This window comes from Urocitellus parryii, chromosome 10, assembly GCF_045843805.1.
Source record: "Urocitellus parryii isolate mUroPar1 chromosome 10, mUroPar1.hap1, whole genome shotgun sequence".
Taxonomy (NCBI): Eukaryota; Metazoa; Chordata; class Mammalia; order Rodentia; family Sciuridae; genus Urocitellus; species Urocitellus parryii.
Genome location: NC_135540.1, coordinates 139498131 through 139520587, shown reverse-complemented (window position 1 = coordinate 139520587; position 22457 = coordinate 139498131). Strand labels below are relative to the sequence as shown.

The following is a 22457-nucleotide window of genomic DNA, read 5'->3' as shown; positions in this document are numbered from 1 at the left end:
CTGGTAAATGTATATTTTCTTGACATCTATTTCTTATAAACTTATTTGTTTAACAGACTGGCTCTCAATGTTTTGATCTCAGAACTCCTTTACATTCAAAAATTATTCAGGGTCCTAAGCAACTTTTGTTTATATGGATTTTATCTATTGATATGTATCATATTGAAATAAAATAAAAAACTTAGGTCTTTATTCATCTAAAACTAATGTCTATTACATACCAACATAAATGATATCTTTTTCTGAAAAAATACATTTTCCAAAACAACAAAAATTGGTAAGAAAAATGGTATTTATATTTCTGCAAATCTCTCTGAAATCTGGCTTAATAGAAGACAGCTGGTCTGCATTTAGTCTGTTGAAAGATCAGAGTCTGGAAAGCACAGCTACACAACTCCTGAGAAAATGAGAGTGAAAAGGCAAATAGCATCTTAGTATTATTAGGAAAATAACTTAATCTTGTTGACCATTAAAACCAGTTTTAATGCACATTCCAGTTGTGTCTCCTCTTTAAGGCCAAGGAAAACAAAAACAATAAACCTTGGACTCAACGAGATCTTGAATTAAAACTGAACCATGAACCAAAAATGCAGGGAAACCTCATTGGCTAAACTGTATTCAATTAAAACAACGACAACTCAAGATGGTACATTTAAAACCGATATAGCAGGGATGAACACCAGGGAGTTATCACTTTTTTTTTTTTTTTTTGCGTCGGTTAAATTTCTACTCATCCCAGCTCTCTGCTCAGGGATGCCTTCCGTAGGGTCTCTGCCTCACCGTAAGTAATGAGCCTGAGAACAATAACATCACCCAGGCGGTGGCTACCGTAGCGGGCCACACTGACTAGGAGCCTAGAAACACTCGACACGCGTCTTCCCATTTTATTCTCAGTAAACTCGGAGGAAGGTGCTGGCTTCGTTTTGCAGAAGCGGCTGGTTCTTGGACACCTGCACGGTCCAAGCTCTCCCTGCAGCCGGATCTCCTCGCTCTCGGCCTCTGTCCTGCTCAGGTGAGTCCCTGAAGGCAAAGGTCAAGGGTGGCGCTCCTCCGCATGCCCGCAACCGAAGCGCCTGGGTTCAATTAGTCAGTCAGGGGACCACGACAAGGAAGCGGGTCTTTCGGCTCCCCGCTCCTCTCGTCCCGGGGCACACGGAAGTCTGTGCGCGGCCAGGCCACCCGAGGTTCGCAGGAGGAGGAAGGTGCGCCCGCGCGCGGGCTCAGGCCGAGGCAGGAACCTTTCTTCTCCAGCCGCAGGATCTGGGCACAGGCCGGAACCTTTCTTCTCGCGTCGCCGTTGCCGGGCGGAAGTGTGCAGAAACGGAACGGTCCTCCCGTGGCCGGGTTGTCTCTGCGGTCGCCGGCTGCTGACGTGGGCCGGCTGGTGTAGGGCCGCGGGTGCGGGTCAGCATGGCGGTGGACATCACCCTGCTGTTCCGGGCGAGCGTCAAGACCGTGAAGACGCGGAACAAGGCGCTGGGAGTGGCGGTAGGCGGCGGGCCCGAGGGCAGCCGCGACGAGCTGTTCCGTCGGAGCCCCCGGCCCAAGGGCGACTTCTCCAGCCGCGCCCGCGAAGTGGTGAGCCGGTGGTTACGCCGACGGCGGGCGAGAGTGGGCGGAAGGCGACTGGGACCCCGGGCCCGCTGCAGACCCGGCCGCGTGGGCGTGGTGCGAGGACGCGGTTCCGGGGTCAGGGCGGTGGCCCGGAGGGCAGGCTTGTTTGAGGAAGGGGAGTCCGGTCTGGGAGCCCGGGGAGCAGACTCCCCTCCGCTAGGTTCCCGGGGTCCTCGGTGCGGCAGTGAGCTCGCTGTCCCCGGAGACCTGAGCCGCGACACGTCCCACAGCGCTGACTTTCCGTGCGGCCTCTTGGGTCGGCTTGTCTGCCGCCTCCCCGACCCACTCGAGCTGCACTTTCCCTTCCCTTTGCCTCCTGAGACTAGTTTAGGATGGTGACTCTGATACCCAGTCCTCTAAACTGCTGTCTGTCCGCTGGACCCAGCAGGCTTTCGTTCTTCCTGACAGCAGGAACCTCCTCCTTCAGGGCAGGGACGTGTTGGCTTCATCTCAGACACATGACTCATGGCATTGCTTAGGAAACGTTCCTTGAATGAATGAATGGACAAACGGTTGTCTGTTTTTCCCACTAAACCAGAAACTCCGTAAGGGGAAAGATAATGTTTGCCTTATGTAGTTTGGTAACTTTGGCACCAAGATTGGTTCTAGTTTTTGTGGGGTCTAAAGCTTATACAGTTCTGCCTTCCCTCTTTAATAAATAAAAATACAGAATCACACAAAAAGGTCCATAGTTTTGCAAGGTACAAATGAGGGATCTCTGAAGTTTAAGGTTCATTAATTCCACAGTATAATTCCACATTCACATCTGCTTGACACATGGTCCAATGCTTGGCACTTTGGGGCACTCATTTTTTAAAATATATGTTAGCACAAATTAATGGCATTTTTGAAAGGATGTTCAATGATCACATTGGGGATTGGACCAGGTAAATAAATACTGTCCATCAATAAAAATCTGTTCCACATCTACTTCTGAACTAGACTAGTACCATCTTAGAGTAGTATGATATAAAATGATCAGTGGAGGACACAGCCATATAAACAAAACAGGTGCAACAGGCCTTACAGGTGTTGTGGAGGGCACAAAGAAGAAAGTGTCAGTTCTGTCTGAGAACTGGGAAGTTTTTATAGGGGCATTGATATCTGAAACAAAATCTAGGAGAGAAATTGTTGGTTCCAGTGCAGATAGTGTGGGGAAGGGCATCTTGGGCTAAGAGAGTAGTATGCACAAAGGTGTGAGGTAGGTAACAGGCTGACCTAAGTTAGTTTGATAAACATTTGAATGTGAGTCGAATTTGGCACATTTAGATAAATTGGAGTGGCGTAGCAGGCGGTTGGTGGGGGAAGAGATCTTGATGGATCTTAGAGATCACTCTGTGGAGTTTGTGCCTTGTCCTAAGGTCAGTGAGAGTTGTATGGTCCATGCAAGCACAGGAGAAGGCCCAATGGACCAGATTTTTGTCTTAACCCAGCAACTATTAGCTGTAGGATATTATTAAGCAACTTTTATGATCCTAGTTTATTTATCTATAAGATGGTCCCTTCCTATTTTTTCTTCTGCTTTAAACAAAAGACTTACAAAACTGCATTGATTATGTGCATGAGAGAGAGAGAGAGAGAGAGAGAGAGAGACAGAGACAGACATACATCTCAAAGGGGAACTTCCCAGGTTGAAATGAGAGGAAAAGTAGAGCATTTTGACTCTCAGTTTGGCCCAGGCTGTTCCTGAGTTCCTTTAATGGAACTGTGGTATGAAGATCACAGTTTTGGCTTTTGGAAGGTCCTTTCTGAAAAAAATTGGTTTATTAATACTGCACTATTTTAGGGTCCTGATCAGGTATAGAATTGGGAACTATAAAGGTGAGAAGCGCAGTTGGCTTGGTGAGCCCTTGTGGAGAGCCCTGTGACCGTTTGGACCTTTCCTTGAATGGTGAGAGTGTGCTTGAGATTATTTTGAGTTAACAGGCCTCAGGGATAGTGACATGGTACTGAGTGCTGGAGTTCCCTGTCCCTGGAGGAAATTATACAGAAGGATGGCTGCTTGTCAGAAATATTTGAGAATTTTGTACCTGTTCACAGGGTTAGACTGCGTGTCCCTGAAAGTTTCAGTTCTTTTATTTAATGAAGTGGGAGAATGTCAAGGCTTGAGATTCTGTAAGTAGGGACACGGGCTGAATTAAATGCAGCCACATCCCTTCTTGACATGGGAAAAACTTGCATTCTCTTGAGGAATTTCGATTTGATATTGTAGCTGTTTTGTGCATTACTCTTCTTGCAGCTCTTCCCTGTTTTCCTTGTGAAACTTATAATAGAGAGTCAGTGATGGAGTCCTGTGCTTTCACCACAGTCTGGTGTGTCAAGGTGTGGTTGGCATTTTGTTTGGACTGGATTACCTACACATAAAAGTCTGGTTGGGGGCTGGGGATATAGCTTAGTTGGTAGAGTGCTTGCCTTACACACACAAGGCACTGGGTTCAATCCCAAGCACCACACACACACACACACACACACACACACACACACACACACACAAAGTCTGGTTGGTACTAGGAGGACATATTCTATTTTGGGTTTAGCTCCATTGTCAGACATAAGGAAATGTAGCAAGTTATAATAATGCACTTTGCTAACTGCCTTCCTTGAAGCATTGCTGTTATTTCTAGGATACATTTTACCTACTTCAATTTCAGTTCTTCTGTTCCTCATTTTGGACAAAACATGCCTGATGTCAGATTTCCATCTCACTGAATCCTTGTAGAAAGTATATTAAGTTTAACATATGTGTTGAAATTAGATATTTTTCCCTCCCTCAGGCTGGTTTCTTCTCCATCATTCCTTTAAATATTTAACTTTTATGTTCAGTTTTGCTAAATTTGCTAATATAAATTTAATTTATGTTTTGCATAATTTATATCAGTAATTGGGACTGAAATGCATGCCAGCCCATTAAATTACAAACCAACAGTAATGGCATTTCAGATTTGGGGGGAGGAACTTAACATTATTTGAGCAACTCTGTGTAATGATGAATATACCAGTTTGCACTGAGAGTTGATTAGTTAACTCACTTGGAGCATGGGACTGATGAAGACCATGGGATTACAAATAGAATTGGGGCTTGGATTCAAATCTGGATTCTGCTACTTAGATATGGGTGAATTTGGGCTGTATTATCTGAGTCTCACTTCTATAACAAGGGCTTGATTTTACTGTACTTAAACCACAAGCTCATTATTGGGATCTCATGAGATTATGAATATAAGGAAGGATACTGATTCTTCTTGTTCTCAACACTAACTCCCTCCTCTCACGTAGGACGTATAGACATATTTTCTTCGGTGGCTCCAAGCTGTAGTCTGCAAAACCACTTAGCTGTCTTGTACTTTCATTGCTTCCTTGTGAAGGAAAGCCAAGAAAGTGCCTGAAGGAGTGAGTGAATATTGTGTAGGTGCAGACAGCACCCATGGTGGAGAAGAAGTACTGGGTGTATTCAGAAAGGTGTTTTTGTGCCGTGGTGAAACTCTGTCAGCCTTGGCACCTGTGTGATGCGGGTGCCACTGTTCCTCTCTCTCCTCCCCGTCGGCCACATAAGCCAGTGCTCATTTCCCAGTGGGTCCTTTGACTTTGTGTCCCAGGAGCCATTACCAACTGTTGGACTTGATATTCAATTGCAATCTGCCTGGCATCTTACTTGACATATAGTTAAAACTTAATTGTATGACTAAAGCAGAACCATTGACTAACAAAACAAAACCTTCAAAAGATCTTAAGGTCTGGGGAGGTAGAGTGGTAGAGTGCTCCCACAGCATGCATGAGGCCCGAGGTTCAATTTCTAGTATAGAACACCCCCCCAAAAAAATTAAAAAAGGAAGAACCTCAAGTTTATCTTGTCCAGGCTTATCCTTTTATAGATGTGAAGGCTAACACTCAGGTAAGGAAGTAAAATGACTGGCCCAAAATTACACAGCTGAGGTCCTGGAGCACAGTCAGAAGTTGAAGCCGGGTCCTTTAACCCAGGTTGATGTTATTTCAACCTCTTCCCTTAAATATCCACTATATTTATAAATAAAAAATTCCGTTGCTTTTGAGTGGCAATTTCTTCTTGGGCTAATAGGAAATGGGACTTGGAGCAGAGACAGAATTTGAGTACCTCTTACAACCTGTATGAACTTGGTAAGTCAATTTCTTCACTTCTAAAATAGAGTAGTAGCAACCTTAGAAGGTGGTTAGGCAGATGGAATGAGAAAAGGTATTCTGTGTGGGTCTGAATTCTTTGAGTTGCATGTGATAGTTTCTTAATATAAATTAACATAACTGGGAAATCCACACTCTGAGCTGATTTCTCTAGCTCTTGTGCATAAAACTCCAGGAATAGACTCTTAATTGGTTCTGTTATGATTCTGAATCCTCTCTTGTAGACCTCTGGCCATAGGGGTAAGTTCTTTAATTGATCAGGTCATCATATGTCCGCTTCAATCTGTGGCCAATAGGTGGCTTGAGTACAGTGATTCCAGCCTCACTAGAACTGTGGAAAAGGAGTGCTATTTCTGGGAGTAGGGAGTACAAGACAGCAGGCAGACCAACCAGCAACCATCTCCCTTCCTGTCCTGCCACAGTGCCCGACATGCTTTTACCTCACCTGCTGGTTGTCTTCAACTCCACGGGGAATGAGAACTTAGAGCTGTGGGTTTATAATGACAGGCTTTGGGAGTAGGGAAGGACCTGAGATGCTGAAGAGTGGCAGCTTTTCTCTTACTGATCTATAAAGGTTTCAGAGGCTAGGGAAAGTGGCAGGTAACCAGGACCCCTGTAAACAGTCCAGCTGCATTTTCAGAGGCAGCAGGGGCTCTGAACAGGAAGTCAGCCGTGAATTGGGCTGCTGCATAATCTTTTTGGGCTTTAGTCACCATGTTAATAACTAGATAACTGTAGGGATTTCTGGTGAAACATAGATGTTTTGTAAATAAGATCATAGTGATTCTGAGTTGTTGAGCAGGCTGTGTTCAAATCATGCATACAGATGAGATTTTGTTCTTTGTTTATTATGCCTTGCTTTTGTGAAAACTAAATTTCATTTATTTACTTTTTTATTCTTAGGAATTGATCTCTAGTTCCTGGCTGAAATCTAGAGTTCTTAAGGTGGTTCAGAGTCAACATGATTTAGTCCGCTCCTTCTCTGACCTCATTTCCTCTCACCTTCCTCTTGCGTTTCTACTTTGACTATCCTGGCTTCTTGGTTGCTTTCACCTGCACAAGGCACATTCCAATCTGAGGGTCTTTGCAGTGTTGCTTCTACCTGGAACTCTTCTCCCGGATTCCACATGGTTTGATCTCTGTTATCTTCAAGTTTCTTCAATCAAGGCCTTCTTTGACTTCCCTGATACCCCTTTTCTTTCCCTTACAATGTTTTATTTCATTGTAAACCTAACATATGGCTATTTATTTATTGTTTATCTACTAGAATATATGCTTCCTGAAAATGAAGGCTATATGTGGTCTGCACTGAATCTGTGGCTTCTAGAGCAGTGCAGGGTGTAGGCACTCAATTCATTATTTCTTGAGTTAAGTGCTAATCTACTGTGTCTCTTAGCTTTCTCTTTGAGGACTAGATGATCTCTTTCCAAGGCTCCTTCCAGTTGTAAAAATGTACAGTCCTACCATGAGCTTGAATGCTACACAATATACATTTTCACTTAGCCCAGTATCTGTGGAGTAGATATTACATAAATAGTAGCTTTAATTTTGTTGCTAAGGTTTAGTTCTTCCCTCAAAGAGTTCACAGTCTGTTGGAGAGAAACAGACCTAGGGAGTGCAGTGAATTAGATGTGACTGACAGATGTAACTCTCCTAGCATTAACTTTCCAGGCCCTCCTAATTTCCTTCTCAGGGCAGTGTTGACTTAATTTGGGGCCCAAAGGGTGAGTTGGTACTGCCTGGATTATTTCCTAGGGTAGCTGGAAATGTACATTGTCCAAAGACTGAATGTAATCATAGTAAAATTGGGATTTCAGGTAGGGAACATGATTCAAAGAAGCAGCCCCTGGCAACAGACAGAAAAGATAAGTGAAAAACAGGAAAGGCAAGAGATAGTCCAGATTACAGGAACAGATTGGGAAGCAATTTAGGTCCAGTGGGCAGTTTGCAAACCGAGCATGTATGTGTTGAATCATAGATTTAAAAAATACACGTGGCAGAAACCTATTTGCAAAGAAGAGAAGTAGCTTTGGTTGAAGCTGGGGTAGAGGGCTTGGGAGGTATTCATGAGCCATATTCTTCTCCTGCCTTCCTCTCTTCTTGAGAAACTAACCACAGGACTCAGAAGCAGAGTATAAAAACTTCCACATTGGTGCTTCCAAGGCCTTTTTAGCTTCATGATGCTGTGTTTTTATGGGTTGTAATAGCTGAGTGTATACCATAACCACGCTCAGAGACTTCATGATATAATAGTGAGCCCTTTGTATAGTTTGCACTTCTGAATTTTACCCAGGACTTGTGAGAATTGCAACTTTTGAAATTATATTTATTTAGTAATTGATTCATTCCATTATCCTGTAAGCATTGAACATGGGATGTATATCAGGCACTGTGAGGGCACAAAGAACAATGAGACATATGTCCCAGCCTTTTGAAAATGCATATAAAGGATAACTAACTCTTTGGGAAGAATCCAACTGAGCTGTGAAAGCTGTGAACCCTGCCACCAGACCTAGGAAGGATCAGTCACATTCCTGGAGAGGGAAGAGTGAGCAAGGACAGTGAAGCACACAGCGGGCTGACTGGGGGAGCAGAGGCAAGACTGGTGTGATGAGAGTCATCTATTAGAGGAGGCCAGGGTGAGGGTTCAGGCGCTGGCTGGGAGATGAGGTGGTTCTGGATTAAGTTAGACGAAAGGTGCAAACTTCGGGTCTGCAGACCAAATCCAGCCCACTGCCTATTCCTGTAAATAAAGTTTTATTATAATGTGGTTGTGTTCATTCATTTACATACAGACCATGGATGCTTTTATACTGCAGCAGCAGTGTGGTGGCCTTCAAAGGCCTGCAAAGCCTAAAGTGTGGACTGCAGGACCTTTTAGAGAAAAAGTTTGCTGGCTCTCGGGTTAGAGCATTTTCAGCAGCATAAGGAGTTTGGGTGTTAGGCTCTGAGTTTTATAAGTGAGGCATTAAAGGATTATTCATGTTTAAAAGTAATCAGTAGCAATATTGATGATCACTTTGGAGTGTGACATAGAGAGCTAATTAGGAGGCTGTTGCATTAAGTCAGGTGAAAGCTGAGGAGCCAGTGATAGTAGGAATAGACAGGAAAGGGAGATGAAGTCAGTGCGGGTCAAGTTTCCCTTCTCTCTAGGGCTTAGGGCCAGAAGTATTTAGGATTTTAGACTTCTTGGACTTGGGAATAATTGAGTATACATAATAAGATATCTTGGAGATGGACCCTAACTCTAAAAACAAAATATGCTTTACGCACATAGTCAGAAGTCAATTTTTTAGGATGTTTTTAGTACACCTGCATTTTGACTCATCTCATAATATGAAGTCATGTGGAATTTTCTACCTGTGGTGTTACGCCTGTACTCAAAAAGTTTCAAATATTGGATTTTTAAAATTAGGATCTAATAGTTAGACTCAGCAAACTTAGTGGATAATTAATGGAGTTGGAGTAAGAGGTAGAAAGACTGGAAAATTAAATCGTATTAAATTCTAATTGCATTTTTTTTTCAAAATTATAGTTGGATGCCAGTTGCTCACTTTCTCAATTCTAAACAGGAAAGAATAGGTCTAAGAGCCCAGAGGACTTAGAAGCAGGTGGTAGATGACTGCTCAGTGGCAGTGCTTCCTGGCAAATGTGGTTTGGAGAGCACAACTGGCATCCAGTGGGGTTCTCCAGTATTGCTGTATTTAATACAAAATTGATAACTGGTATGTATGCCTATTGTGGGAGATTGAGACCTGCCTCACAGTCCAGCAACACATTAGACCTGGTTTGTTGTGGCAGGAAGTACTAGACAAGTCTCACTCCTCTGAACATGGATGGGGATTGAGACTCCTGAGGGCTGTGTGGATGCCAGGTTCTTCCAGTTCTTTTCAGTTGTGCTGGCTTTAAAAGGAAACTCGTCTTGGTGGTGGCAGTTGCATTACGTTGGGGAAGCATGGTTCTTGGAGATTGTTGGCTGAATTCCTCCTTCATTCCAAGTAGAGTCTATGGTGGGTCAAGGAATTCTCCCTTTCCCCACTTCTAGTTGGCAGGTATCAGCAGTTCAGCGTATCAGCTCTTAGGGTAGGGCTGCTGAAATAGGTTCCCTCAGTGTGACATTTTTAGTGAAATTCTCCCCGTTCATGGTCTGGTTTCATATTGGAATCAGATTTGTGTACATGTTCAGATAGAACCATCCATAAGGGCAGCTATCAATCAAGCTTACATCAGCTTGTAAGTCAGAAAGCAGTTGACCCTCCATATCTGCCATCTGCATCTGTGAATTCAACCAACTGAGGACTGAAGATTTTAAAAAATCGCATCTGTACAGAACACGTACAGACTTTTTTCCTTGTCATTATTCCCTGAACAATATAACAACTATTTACATAGCATTTATATTATATTAGGAATAAAATATTTAGATTTACAATAGAGGACAATGTGCTTAGGTTGTATGCAGCTACTGTGCCACTTTATATAAGGAATTTGAGGATCTGTTGATTTTGGTATCCACAGGAGTTCAGGAACTGATCCCCTGCAGATATGGAAGAGGGATGACTTTACCAGTTTGTTCATTTATTTTGAACACTACAACCAATACTTAGAAGGTTACAAATTTTGGAAAATCAAATCATTTTTGAGCTTCTGCAATAAGTTGGAAACTCTATTATACCTGATCTCATTTATTTTTTCCCATTTTGGGGGAATAGAAATATAATATTAAATGATTATATAATATAGATTGATTGTATTATATCCATAATATGATTCTAGAATTCACGTAAATTAGATGTTTAAAGTTTCTTCTGTGGAAATCCACATCTGCTCCCTCTGGTGGGTAAAGTATCAGTGAAGTCTGCAGATGTTCATTACAGCTTAAGGTATAAAAACTGTTTATGTTCAAAACATTAGGTTTAAAATTGACTTTAAAAAGAGGTCTGGCTTGGGCTGGGGCTGTGGCTCAGTGGTAGTGTGCTCTCCTGGCATGTGTGAGGCACTGGATTCGATCTTCAGCACCACATAAAAAATAAAGGTATTGTGTCCACCTACAACTAAAAAAAAAAAAAGGAAAAGAAAAAAGAGGCCTGACTCCTGATTTTCCAGTTCTGGCTTTCCAGTTCTCAAGTCTGGGAATACTATAATTTGCCACCTCCTACAGATCACAGCTAACATGTTTGTTGAAATGTTCTTATGGAACTCATAAGCCACATTTAACCAAGAGAGTCTTTTCACTTCACAGTGTTAAATACATTTCTACCCAATGTGTAGCCAAATGATAAGAAAGCTAGTAAAGTGAACATTTACCTTTTCTTGGATATCTTCTCCAGCAACAAATCCTGTAGTCCAAGTAGCAGAGATAGGTAACAGCATATCTTAACTCAGAGCAGTTGAGAAAGGAATTGAAGAATGTATATTTTGAATTTAAAGTACTTTTTGCAGCTTGGTACTTTTAATGATGTGATCTTGAAGAACTGCCGGGCCTTTTTGAGCCTCACTGTTCTTGTTTAGTTGGAGGATTTGGCTGGATGGTCCTTAAGACCAGTAGGATCTCTCTGTGATTCAGTACTCTTCTCTCTGCAATTCCTAGAATATCTTTTTAGATGCTTTTTGCAATAATAATGCCCTTTGCCTTGTGATATTCTCCCTGAGGCCCTGTGTACTTAGAATTTTTCATCTAGATAAGAAAAAAATTTTTTTTTGTTAAAGGTGGCATTTTGTATGATTTTACAAGTGTACTTAATACTATACTTAATACTTAAATATATTTCTTACAATGGGCTGTTGTCTGCAGGATACATTTTCAAAGTTGACTCTCTTTAAATCTGGTTATAAAAGTAGTTAAATGGTCATTAAACAGAATAAGGAAGGACATAAAGTTCATATTTGGTGCTATAAGCCAGAAATATCCATTGTTACAATTTTAGTGTCTCCAAACGTTTTATCTATTAAACAAAAACAGGATTTTTGCAATCCTTCTTATTCCATCTTCTTTTCTTGATCATTTAACACTATATTATTGTGGACATTTTTTGGTGTCATTCCATATTACTCTGTATCATCAATTTGTTTGGCTGCCTGGCCATTAAAAATAATATCACATAATTGATTTACCTGAATGCCTGTTGAGAGACATTTAGCTTGCTTCCAGTTTGTTGCTGTTTTAAACAAAACTTTATTTTTACCAAATTTGTTTCAAATTTTTCATAATCTCTTTAAAAGGCAAAAAATATAAATTCAGTTTGTGTTTATTCTTCAATAGAATAAATAGAAAGTTGAGGAAAATTACCACTTAGTTATTTGAAAGTATTCAATGTGTTACAACTTACTGGATGAGCATGGGAAAGGGGGTGACTGGGGTCAGATTAGTGAGGGACACTTCTGGGGGGAACAGACTAGAGAGCAAGTGCAGTTGGGGGGAGGCCAGTGTAAGTCCACTTTTTCAAGCCAGAGGATGCGAAGTAAGTCCAGGGAGGCCTGATTTCAGAAGGCCTTGAGAGCCTTCAGACAAAACAAGTGTACATACTTCAGTGGTGATCCTGTGTCTGTTTAATGACCACTTAAAATGCAGTGGAAACATTTAGAGTAGTAACACAAAGGATTTCTAGTAATAACTTTAAAAGAAATGCTGATGGCCCCGTTGAACTGTGAAACTTTGCCAACAGATGCAGAGGACGACTAAGTAGAAACCTATCGTATACCTGGAATGGAAGGAAAAATTGTGTAGCAAAGGGATCAGCTGTTCCTAAATTAATTTGTAAATTTAATACAGCTTGGATCAGAATTCCAACAGAACTTTGAGTGAATCTGAAAGTAGTTCTGAAATTCATCTAGAAAAAAAGAAATGAGAATATCTAATTGATTTTTTTAAAAAAGAGTGGAGGAGGAATGGGGACACTAGTCTTATCAGATATAAGAACATTTTAAAGCCAAAATATAGTAAAGATATGCACATATGACTTATTCAGGGAGACCTATTAGGCCAGGGTGTGTGTGTGAATTTTGTTCATATTAAAGAAAGCATTGTAAATCAGTTTAAAAAAAAGGAGTATTCAATGATGGTTTGGGGGTAGTTAGCACTTTGGGGGGGGGACAAAGTTTGTTTTACATCCTTACCTCATAAGAGATACATATGAAAATAAATTTATAAATGGACTACAGTTTGTAATTATAAAAGCAAGACTGAAGAAAGTGAAAAGGGAATGTTGTCTTACCTTGTAGAAGTGGGAGGTCTCTGAGTAAAAGCAGCAGCAGTTTTCATGATAGTCATGGTGGTGACTGTGGTGGCAGATAGCAGAGCTGTCACTTTACATAGAGATGCCTAGCATTTTCCCAGGTAGAGAGAAATTATTAGGTAAATATGGCTTACCAAAGAATATGTCATAACACAAAAATAATTGCTTATATTATCATATTAGGCTAAGAAAGTAAATACCAATACTGGTTATAATTAAAACTATGTATACAAAACCAAAAACAAATAATAAAGAAAAAAAGAAGGCTCTAGGTGTAGAAATACTGACTAGAAGGAAATATACCAAAATATCAAACATGGCTACTTCTGGGTGATTGGTCTATGGGTGATCTTTTCTTCTTCTGTCATCCAGAATTTATTTAATGAACACATACTACTTCTGAAATGAAAACAAAACAGAACAAGTAAAGCTCCTAGCAGACAAGTTTTTACTTGTGGTAGGAATTGGAGAAGAATTAATAGCTTTTGATTAGAAAAATGTCATGAGTAAGCAGTATCTAATTATATTTAAAATGTGCAGTGGAGGAGACCCTATTTAAAGGAAGTCTGTGGTAAAACCTTTTGTAAAGGGGGTAATTTTCCTGTAACTCAACTGGATTTCCAATTTAGACTTTCTTAACTTATACAGGAAAATCATCCACAAATGTTGGGTTAATGTCTTAGCTTTCTGGTTGTCATTCTAAAAATAATAAACGATAATAATAGCTACCACTTGTTGAACATGTACTCTACCTGGCCCTGTGCTAAGAGCTTTATAACTTATTTGACTGTCCTTACAAGTTAGGTTCCATTACTCCTGAAGAAACCGAGGTTCAGAAGGCCAAGTCACCTTCCCAGGTGATGTCCCTGGTGCTGTAAGATGGTAACAATGTTGAGAGCTTGCCTTGTCCCTTGATTGACTGCTGTTGCTGCAGGCTCTTGGAAATGAATGGATTTGCCTGGGCAAGCACTGCCCCCGCCTGTGGAGCTGCATTCTGCTTGGCATTCTCTGGTGATTTGCTCTTTTGTATGTTATCACATCATTTGCTGTTTTTAATGGCACATTTGGTACATAATCACACACATTGAAAGTTCTTGGCTAGATTTGGGGAAAATATTACTACTATTGAATCAAAGATTTCTTTCTTTCTTTTTTTTCCCTCCAAACCAAAAATTTTATTTGTTTCTCTCTCCCTATTTTTCCTATTTTTTTAATCAATAATTTCCTAGCAATAACACATTTTGCATAGATTGTATTGAGGTATGCTTTTGGGGAAAAGGGGAAATGGTTTGTGGTTTAGTTAATAAAATTACCGAGAAGGAAGGAAACCCAATTTGTAGATTATATATAGTCATTTGAAAAAGTGTAATTCCCTTTTCTGCCTTTGGGATAGTCAGGCCATGGAGAGCTCTGGTGTTAAGATGGCTTTTTAGAATTGTTCAGTCACAGCAAAGGGCCTGGCCTTTTTAATTACTGCACTGGCCAACCTTTCAATACCGGCTTGCCCCAGAGAAGGGCCCTAATGTGGGATGCAACTTCCTTCAGCACAGGACCTTGAGACACACAGGCTGTGATCTGTTGTCAGCAGTTAGGTCTAGCAGTCGGTGGAGAAGGCTCTATCCTGAAGGTGGTCCTGTACTACCTTTTAGCATTGTTGTAAGGATTGAATGAGGTACTATCTATGAAGCTTCCAGTGTTGTATTTGGTATATTCTTGATACCCAGGAAATGCAATCACATTATTATCACCTGTGTGTTGAGTGTCCACCTATGAATAAGGAAGGCACTTATATTGGTTTCTTTTTATGATAGAAGGGTCAGTCTGATCATCAATATGCTTAGAGCCCAGAAGGGAGCATCCATTTTGTAAATGTCTATTGAGCATCTAGTATGGGATATGCTTGTTTTGGTTCCTAAAGGGCAGAGCAAAGGTAAAAGACACAGAACCTCTGCTTTCATGGATTTATAGTCTAATGGGAAATTTATAGCAAGCAAAAATATAGAAGCATACTTAGAGAATGATAATTTCACACTCGTATTAACTCGTATGTCTAAGATATCCCCATAAGTAATTATAGAAATCTTCAAAAGAGGAACTTTGGAAATTCAGATGGAGAGATCACTTCTGGGTGAGGTGGAGAGGAGACTGGGAGGAAAGGTGGCATTTGAGTGGTCTCTGAAAACCCATACGTTTTCCACGTGTGGGAATGAAGGGGAGAGGTAAGCCAGGCACACGGGGCAGAGACGCTGGGAAGCATGAGGTGCTCAGATGAACGAGGAGCTAGCTTAGTGGGAGGACCACGAGAGGAGGCATGGCGCATGTCATGTTGTGTTCTTTGACCCTTCTGGGTCCACTCTGTCCTCTGGGCTCTGCTCTTGTCACAGGAGGCAGGTCTTCATGGATTGTATGGTGGGCTTTCATTGCCCTTGGCTTCCCCTGGGGTTCACCAGTGGCAGACTCCAGCAAGAGATCAGAAGATGGGGAGAGAGTTTTTGCATCCATAGCCCATAGTTAAGTGTCCAGGATTTTTTCATGTATGTCAGTCATCCTGTGGGTTGGGATGAGATAACCAGTAGGCTGGTTCTACCCAGCAGTGGACAGGGCCACATTGCATCCCTCCTCGGGTGACCCTGAAGACAGTGAGAAAGGGAAGTCCTCCTCATGGCCATAACTTTGGACAATTTGATCTCTGTCTTTTTATCTAAAGTGGTTTCTGTATGAGGTATATTTCTCTCCCCTGTTTTCTAGCTCAGCATTGCAGTTGGAAAAGTCAAGTATTTTAAGCTCCAACATACTTTTCCTCAGTGATGTGGCAGTTCATATTTTTCTTCCAGATATGACCAGAAAGGTTAGAGGTGGTAAGTGGCTCTGTGGCATGTTGACTGTAAATCTGAACTGAAATGGAATCTGTAACCCATTATCAGATTCTGAATCAAGCTGCTATGTCCTTCTCCAATTTTTGTTTTAGTGGAAATGTGTGTTTTTATTCTGTCCAATAGACAGTGTACATAACTAATATTAAAAGGGAATTACATAATGAATACTTGATATGAAGGAGACTAGTTAAGTACTTCAACTCCAAGGGATCTCATTAAAGTAATAAGGAAATTATATTTAATTTTAAATGGTAGAAAGATTTTTTAAATGTTATTGCCATTAAGCCTTTATTACCCATGCTCAACCTTATTTTGCAAGTGAATTTCCAAGGGAGAATTCATCTTTATAACAGGTAGAAAAGAAATATCCTTGCAAAATGCATAGTTTGATGTCTTCTTCTTAACTATGGAAAGAAGCATACTTTTCTAAGAATAGAATGTGATGGTTGATTGGAAACCTTTGGAGTTACAGGCTTTTAGCTCTACCTCTTGTAATAAGAAAATATATATAAGAATGGGTCCCCAGATGAAGGCACCGAGGGATACTTTAGAGCCCTAATTGACTCCAGACACAAGCTGTGATTTGTAAGCAAGCAGTGACAAGGGGAAGTTAAATCAAAATTAAATTAAGGAAAGTAAGGGGAAAAAAGATATCAAGGAGAGGTGATGAATTTTCTGAAAGCTTCTAAATACTGCATGTGGGTAAGTGATTGGAAATCTGTGAATATATCTCAGTTATGTCAAAAATGAAATCTGGAAACATTTCAGTACTTGCAAAGATCTTTCCTCATTTTTAGAAGTCTTTCTTAATATTCATTACTTGGTACAGCTCAATCAGCACAGACATATTTGCTTCTATACTTTTCTATAGATCCAATTGGCAATAAAGTCATTATCTCCCTTGATGTACATGAAATGATACTTTGGCAGGATTGGTTTTTCTGTTTATATTTTTGGCATTTTGATGTTGTAGTTTGTGTAAATAAAATTTCTGGGAATCAGCTCCTTCACACTTACTGCCGTTTTTGCAGTTGTTTCTGTCATTGTCCCTTTTCATGGCCAACCCTGCCAGCTAATGACCAGGCTGAGGGGACAGACGATTTGTCTCACTCCTTTGCAGCATGAAGCACAGTTCAGCACATATATGGAAGTGAGTTAAGTGAGTAAGTGCCTGAGTCCTCTCGCATCCGTTAGTGGAATGAGCTGTGTGGACTCAGTCCCTGATGTCCTGAGCCTGGGCTGTCGCAGCAGTGCTAAGCCCTCCGTCTCTCCCCTGTCAAGCCACAACACAGAGAAGGCTGCTTTCATCACATTTTTTTGGCTCAGAAGCCTTCAGTATAACTCATTTCCTACATAGTGGATCCTCAGATATCTGCTTGGTGTCTAGAGGCTCCCCCCCCTTCCAGGGTTGAACCCCACACTTCTCCTGCCCATCCCCTTCAGCTGTGATGAAACTGCGATAGTCGCAGTACCCTTGGCCTCCTTATCTCCTTGTCTTGCTGCTTCTGTTGTTCTTGCCTGGACTGCTGCCCCCTTCGATTTCTCAAATTCTTACCTTGAAAGGCACATTTTGGCCTATACTAGTCTCCTGAATTCTAACCATTGCTGCCTATATCACTTACTAAATAAGGAAATATATACGGCCTGTGACACCCTTTGTATTGTTTTATGTTACTTAAAGGTTACCATGGCCTAGCTTGCTGCTGTTGGAGTAGTGCTATTGCTATTGCTTCCCACATGATATTGTTTACTTTAGGGCATGGGGGATGGAAAAGGAGAGCAGGATTCCATCCTGCTGTTGGTTTATAGTGCCTGCAGTGGCTTTTGTTTCTAGTGGTACTGCCTTTAGACAGGACATGGTCTGTATCTTTTTCATCTTTGTATGACTTGAGCCTAGCACAGAGCCTGGCCCTTGACCCGCTTTCATTACACAGTATTGGAGTAAATGCTTGGGGAACTCCTCAGATCTTGGTTCAGTTGTTTGACCTAAAATTGAAAGAATCAGCAGATATAATTTTCCATCTTTTAAAAGCCATAAAAATCCAGTTTTCATTTAGCTTTTTTCATCATTAACAGTTCTCCCTCAAGCACTTCTTCTCCTTTGCCTGCCTTCAGTTTCAAACTGAAATTTAAGTCAATTTCCTCTTATTCTTTTCCTTGTGAAATTGGAGAACAACTGTTTAGTCACCTCCTTATAAATAAGCCTTCAACAAGTTAAATTGCCTCTAGGACTTGCTTTCTCCAGATTAAATTATCCCAGAGTCTTTTCTTTTTTCTCATAAAGACCTTTTAAAAAAGAAGCATTCATTATTTTTTAATTTATTTTTCTAGCTCTTTATAAAATTTTATTTCTTTCATAAATGTACCGCAGGATGTCCCTGTAAGGGCCTGATTGATGCTGTCTGGAATGGCAGTCTTCTTTCCACATCTTGAGCTGCATTCTGTTTGGATTTTGAAGTGTGCTGTTAGCTTTTTCCCTCCCTTCATAGCCTATCCCATTTAACTTAGTACCCACTCCCATTCACCATTTTTCTAGCATTTCTTCAAATATGTAGCTTGATTTTTTTCCCCCCACAAGCATGAACTTGCTTTATTGGGAGTCTCATGGTTACAGGTTAGAGACCCCAGTGTAAATTGGCTGAAATGATCAAAGGACTCGTTGGCTTATCCCTGGCTGGATTGGATGGACAACACAGTGTTACCACAGGCCTGTTTTTTTTTTTTTTTTTGTTCCTCTGGTCTGCCTTCTACAGTGCTGCATCTCTTTGAGCACCTCAAGGCCTTGCTTTGTGATAGCCAAAGAGCTGTGAGGCTGGCAGACCCCACCTTCCAGTATTGCCCCAGCAGAGGGAGAGAGGAGTTTGCTCTTTCCTTGTAGTACTTGCCCATATCTTGGGGGTCTGTCATTTTCACTGACTCAAATTGAGTCATATGCCTATCCTGAAATCTACCCCATCTCCAGAGGAAAAGGCTTTTTTGCCTACCTCAGTCTACTTTGGACCCAGTTTTGGAGCTGGAGCAGTGTGTCACTTCCCCTGAGTATGTGTGGCAGGGAATTGAGACAGGATGATTTTCAAAGGAAATTAGACGGGCTCCTTTCTCAGAAGGATGGAAACAATTTATATGGGTGGCCAACAAGAGATATGCATACATTCAAAGTTGTGCCCCTTCACTCTGCTCTAGACAGGTTATTAAAATCGATATGACTGAGAATATCTCTGAAAATAAGTTCCGTATTCTTTTACTCGTCATCACTCTGTTTTTTGAGCATCCGCTATGTGCTGGGCATGTTAAGTAGCATACAAATGTGAGTGAGATACCACTGACTTTGAGAAACTCAGAGTCTAGTGAAAAGATAGACTTAAAGGCAAACAATCATGTAGTAATAAGTGCTGTTATCAGAGTGTAAGGGGAGGGTGCATGGGAGAGGTGCATTCTCAATTGAGTCTTGAAAGGTAAAGAATGCCTCCTCCCGGATGGGAAAGGAATGACATCGGCCTGAAGGCCAGAGTGAACCCCAGAAAGCTTTCACTAGGGGACTGACACAATCAGGTGTGCTCATTCTGCTGGTCACTGGTGGATTCAGCAGGTGAGAAGTGGATCAGCCCCAAGCAATATAGAAATGGATAGCAGGCAAGGTTTCAGAGCCAGGCCTGTAGATTGGGAGCAAATGGAGGTTGAAACATTGTAGCAAGAGAGGGTGCTCAAGGAGAATTTCAAATGAAAAGAAAAGAAGGCCTTGGAGTGGTTCTTGGGGAAAAACAATGTTTGGAGGGATGACAGGGTAAGAAGCCAGAGGGGTGGCTCCCACCAATTAACAGATTTGTTCTTTCTTTGATAAAGGCAGCACCATCTGGGATGGTTTGTGGCCTGGGCTAAGAGCATGGACTCTGGGCTCTACTCCCTGCCAGCAGGTGATCTGTGGGCAGATTACTTCACCTCATCTCCTCCTCCTAGCAGGGAGAAACTAGTACCTCACTTGGGAGGATTAAAATGAGTAAAGCACCTGCAAGCGCTTCACAGGCAAGCCCACACCTGCAGGTGCTGTGTTGTGTTTCTGCTGGTTTCCCACACTCTCGTGCCCGCTGACCAGTTCATCTGAAATCCAAAATTAGCCTTTTTGGGACTTAAATAATTTGCTCTTCTGAAAACTAGTGGTCCCAGTGCGACAATGCAAGTGTCTGACTCGAAGGTTTTTCAGATGATTTATTGAATTCTGTTTTTTTACTGGCTGACAGTTTTATTCCTGACTTACAGTTTTGTTTCGTCCACATTTTACCTACTTTAAAATTGTTCCTAGTACTTCAGAGCATACAGCTTTTCTTGCCTCTTCTTTCTCACTCTTCTTTTTAAAGTTTCTTCCCCAGAATCATTCCTAAAATTGTAGAACACTCAGGTAGTCATCCTATCAGTTTGTTCAGTCAGTTTCTGGCACGTTACTTTTAATCAGGCTGGTTTCTTTATCCATCTGTAGAAATTGGCAATATTTTCAACCCCTCTCCATTATGGTCAGAAATATGAACTTGCTGTCGTTTCTTCTTCCTCTTCCATTTTCCCAAGTAAATGCCTCGAACCACTGATTAGATCTGTGTGCCCACAATAACATAAGCAAGCACAAAGCTGAAAACTGATTTAAAGGAGAGTACTGTGCAGAGTCTACTACTCACTGTTTTCTAAAGTCTAGATTAAAATAGAACAATATTCAGGATGTGAGTATGTCGCTGAATCTCCAACACTCGTTGAACCAGACGTCGTGTGTGTTCATTTCTAAATAACTGGGTGGGTCACTTTTTTATTTATTATGAACACAAACACTGATGCTAACAACTGACATGTGAAAGGAAAGCAGGCGATAGTGATGAAAACCATTTAATGATTAGTGAGGAAACAAATATTGTTTAATGAAAATAAAAACCATGTCTAAAGGGCCTAATGCTGACTTTTGGAAATATAACCATGTTGTGGTCTTTTGTGTACCCTCTGTCCTGTACAGTAGATATTGTTTAAAATTGCTTGGGAACTGGAGCTTGCAATTGTGAGCCTGGAATGTCCTGCAGATAATTAAGTTGTGGTCAGGCTTTGGAAAAATAAAAAGTTCTCGAACTATGATTTTATAAACATGCTACAATAACATTTCTTTATATTTAACAGTTTCTTATAGAAAGTTGATACTCTCATGAGGCATTGATTAAAGGTAAAACATCAAGAAAGAAAAAATATTAAATTAAAACTTCACTTAGGATGTTGACAGTTGGCTTGTAATATTAAACAGATGTGTATGTTCCCGGGGATATTCTTCTTTCTGAACTGAATTGCTAAGTTGTATTTTTTTTAATGACAACTACAAATTTTTGATCAGTTAATAATTTTAAATACCCTTTCTACAATCTTCTGTATCTAACTTCGTCTGTAGTTTGAGCCTTCTCGATGATATAATGACTGGTGAAGCCTTTGCTGCCTCTTCTAAAGCCTTTCATTTTCTTTCTTCTCTTTTCCCCCCTCTTAAAGCTTAGCTGGGCTCTTCTGATTTCATGATGCATTCTTGGAGACTGATTCCTTGAAATAATTTTGGGATCATTGAGTGGAATTCTACCCGTGCAGATTTATGTCTGTAGTTTCTTCCATATAAGCTTTGCTTTGGCATTTGAGTGCACAAGTTGACCTACATTGTGGTATTGTGTTTGTGTGGTCACTTGTAAAGGCTTCATAATGTGTCTGTATAGCCAGCCACGCAGATCGCCTGTACCCCACACTGTGGGGCCAAAGAAATGTTAGTAAGGGGACCTGGAGGAAACCAGGCTGTGGAGCAAGAAGAGATTCAAGAAATTCTTTGCTTACAAGGTTTTTGCCATAGGTAGACCTTTGCATTCTCTTAAGCAAAAGTCTAGATTGACTGGAGGCATGGGTTAGGTGGGGCTAGGCTTTGGTAAACTGAGGAGGAGTTATCTTGGATTTTGTAGCATGAGATGAAAAGTACTTTGTATCTTCAGAAATTCCTCAAATCAATCTGTAACACTAGATAAGTTGTACATCGTTGTGTTGGGCTGATGAAATGGTTAATTTAGAGATCATTTAGCTGTATGTCTTTGACATGTAAATGTCTTATGTTTTCTGAACGATGTATTTCTCTAGGCAGGAGGGTTTGATTAACCTGGACAAACAATTTTGTTGCTTTGGATAGATTTATTGACCTTGGAACGATGTATTATTTGCACAGTTCTCTTTTGAGAATCATTGTTTTTTTCTCTGCTTTGAGGCAGAGAGGTATTTGGGGTATATGAGAGGCATTTTCAGTAAACACTCAACTGAACAAATATAACAATGTATTTTGTGTTACAAAACTGTGTGTTTAACCTCAAGAATAATGGACTCATTTTTAATAGCACACTACTTAAATGTGACTATTTGTTCTTTAAATCTAATACCATGAATAGCTTCTTAACATCCACTTTGAGCAAAAGTACTTAAAGTGCATTTTACATGAAAGGATTTGACTCTTACACTTTTCAACTCTTCAGCTTTTGTTCTCTCGCTCTTTGTTTTAAATTACTCTTATCTTGTGTGTGTGTGTGTGTGT

At 40.9% G+C, this 22457-nt stretch overlaps 1 protein-coding gene across 5 annotated transcripts in view; it reads left to right on the top strand.

Annotated features, from left to right (window-relative positions):
* Positions 1-1332: 1332 nt before the first annotated feature.
* The window catches only part of Stx18 (syntaxin 18), a 124035-nt gene continuing 102910 nt past the window's right edge, over positions 1333-22457 (top strand). For all 5 annotated transcript variants that reach the window (XM_077803360.1, XM_077803359.1, XM_077803358.1 and 2 more), the window contains exon 1: positions 1333-1578. In XM_077803360.1, the coding sequence (XP_077659486.1) occupies positions 1411-1578 (168 nt within the window). In that variant the 5' untranslated portion in view covers positions 1333-1410. The remainder of the gene's footprint in view (positions 1579-22457) is intronic.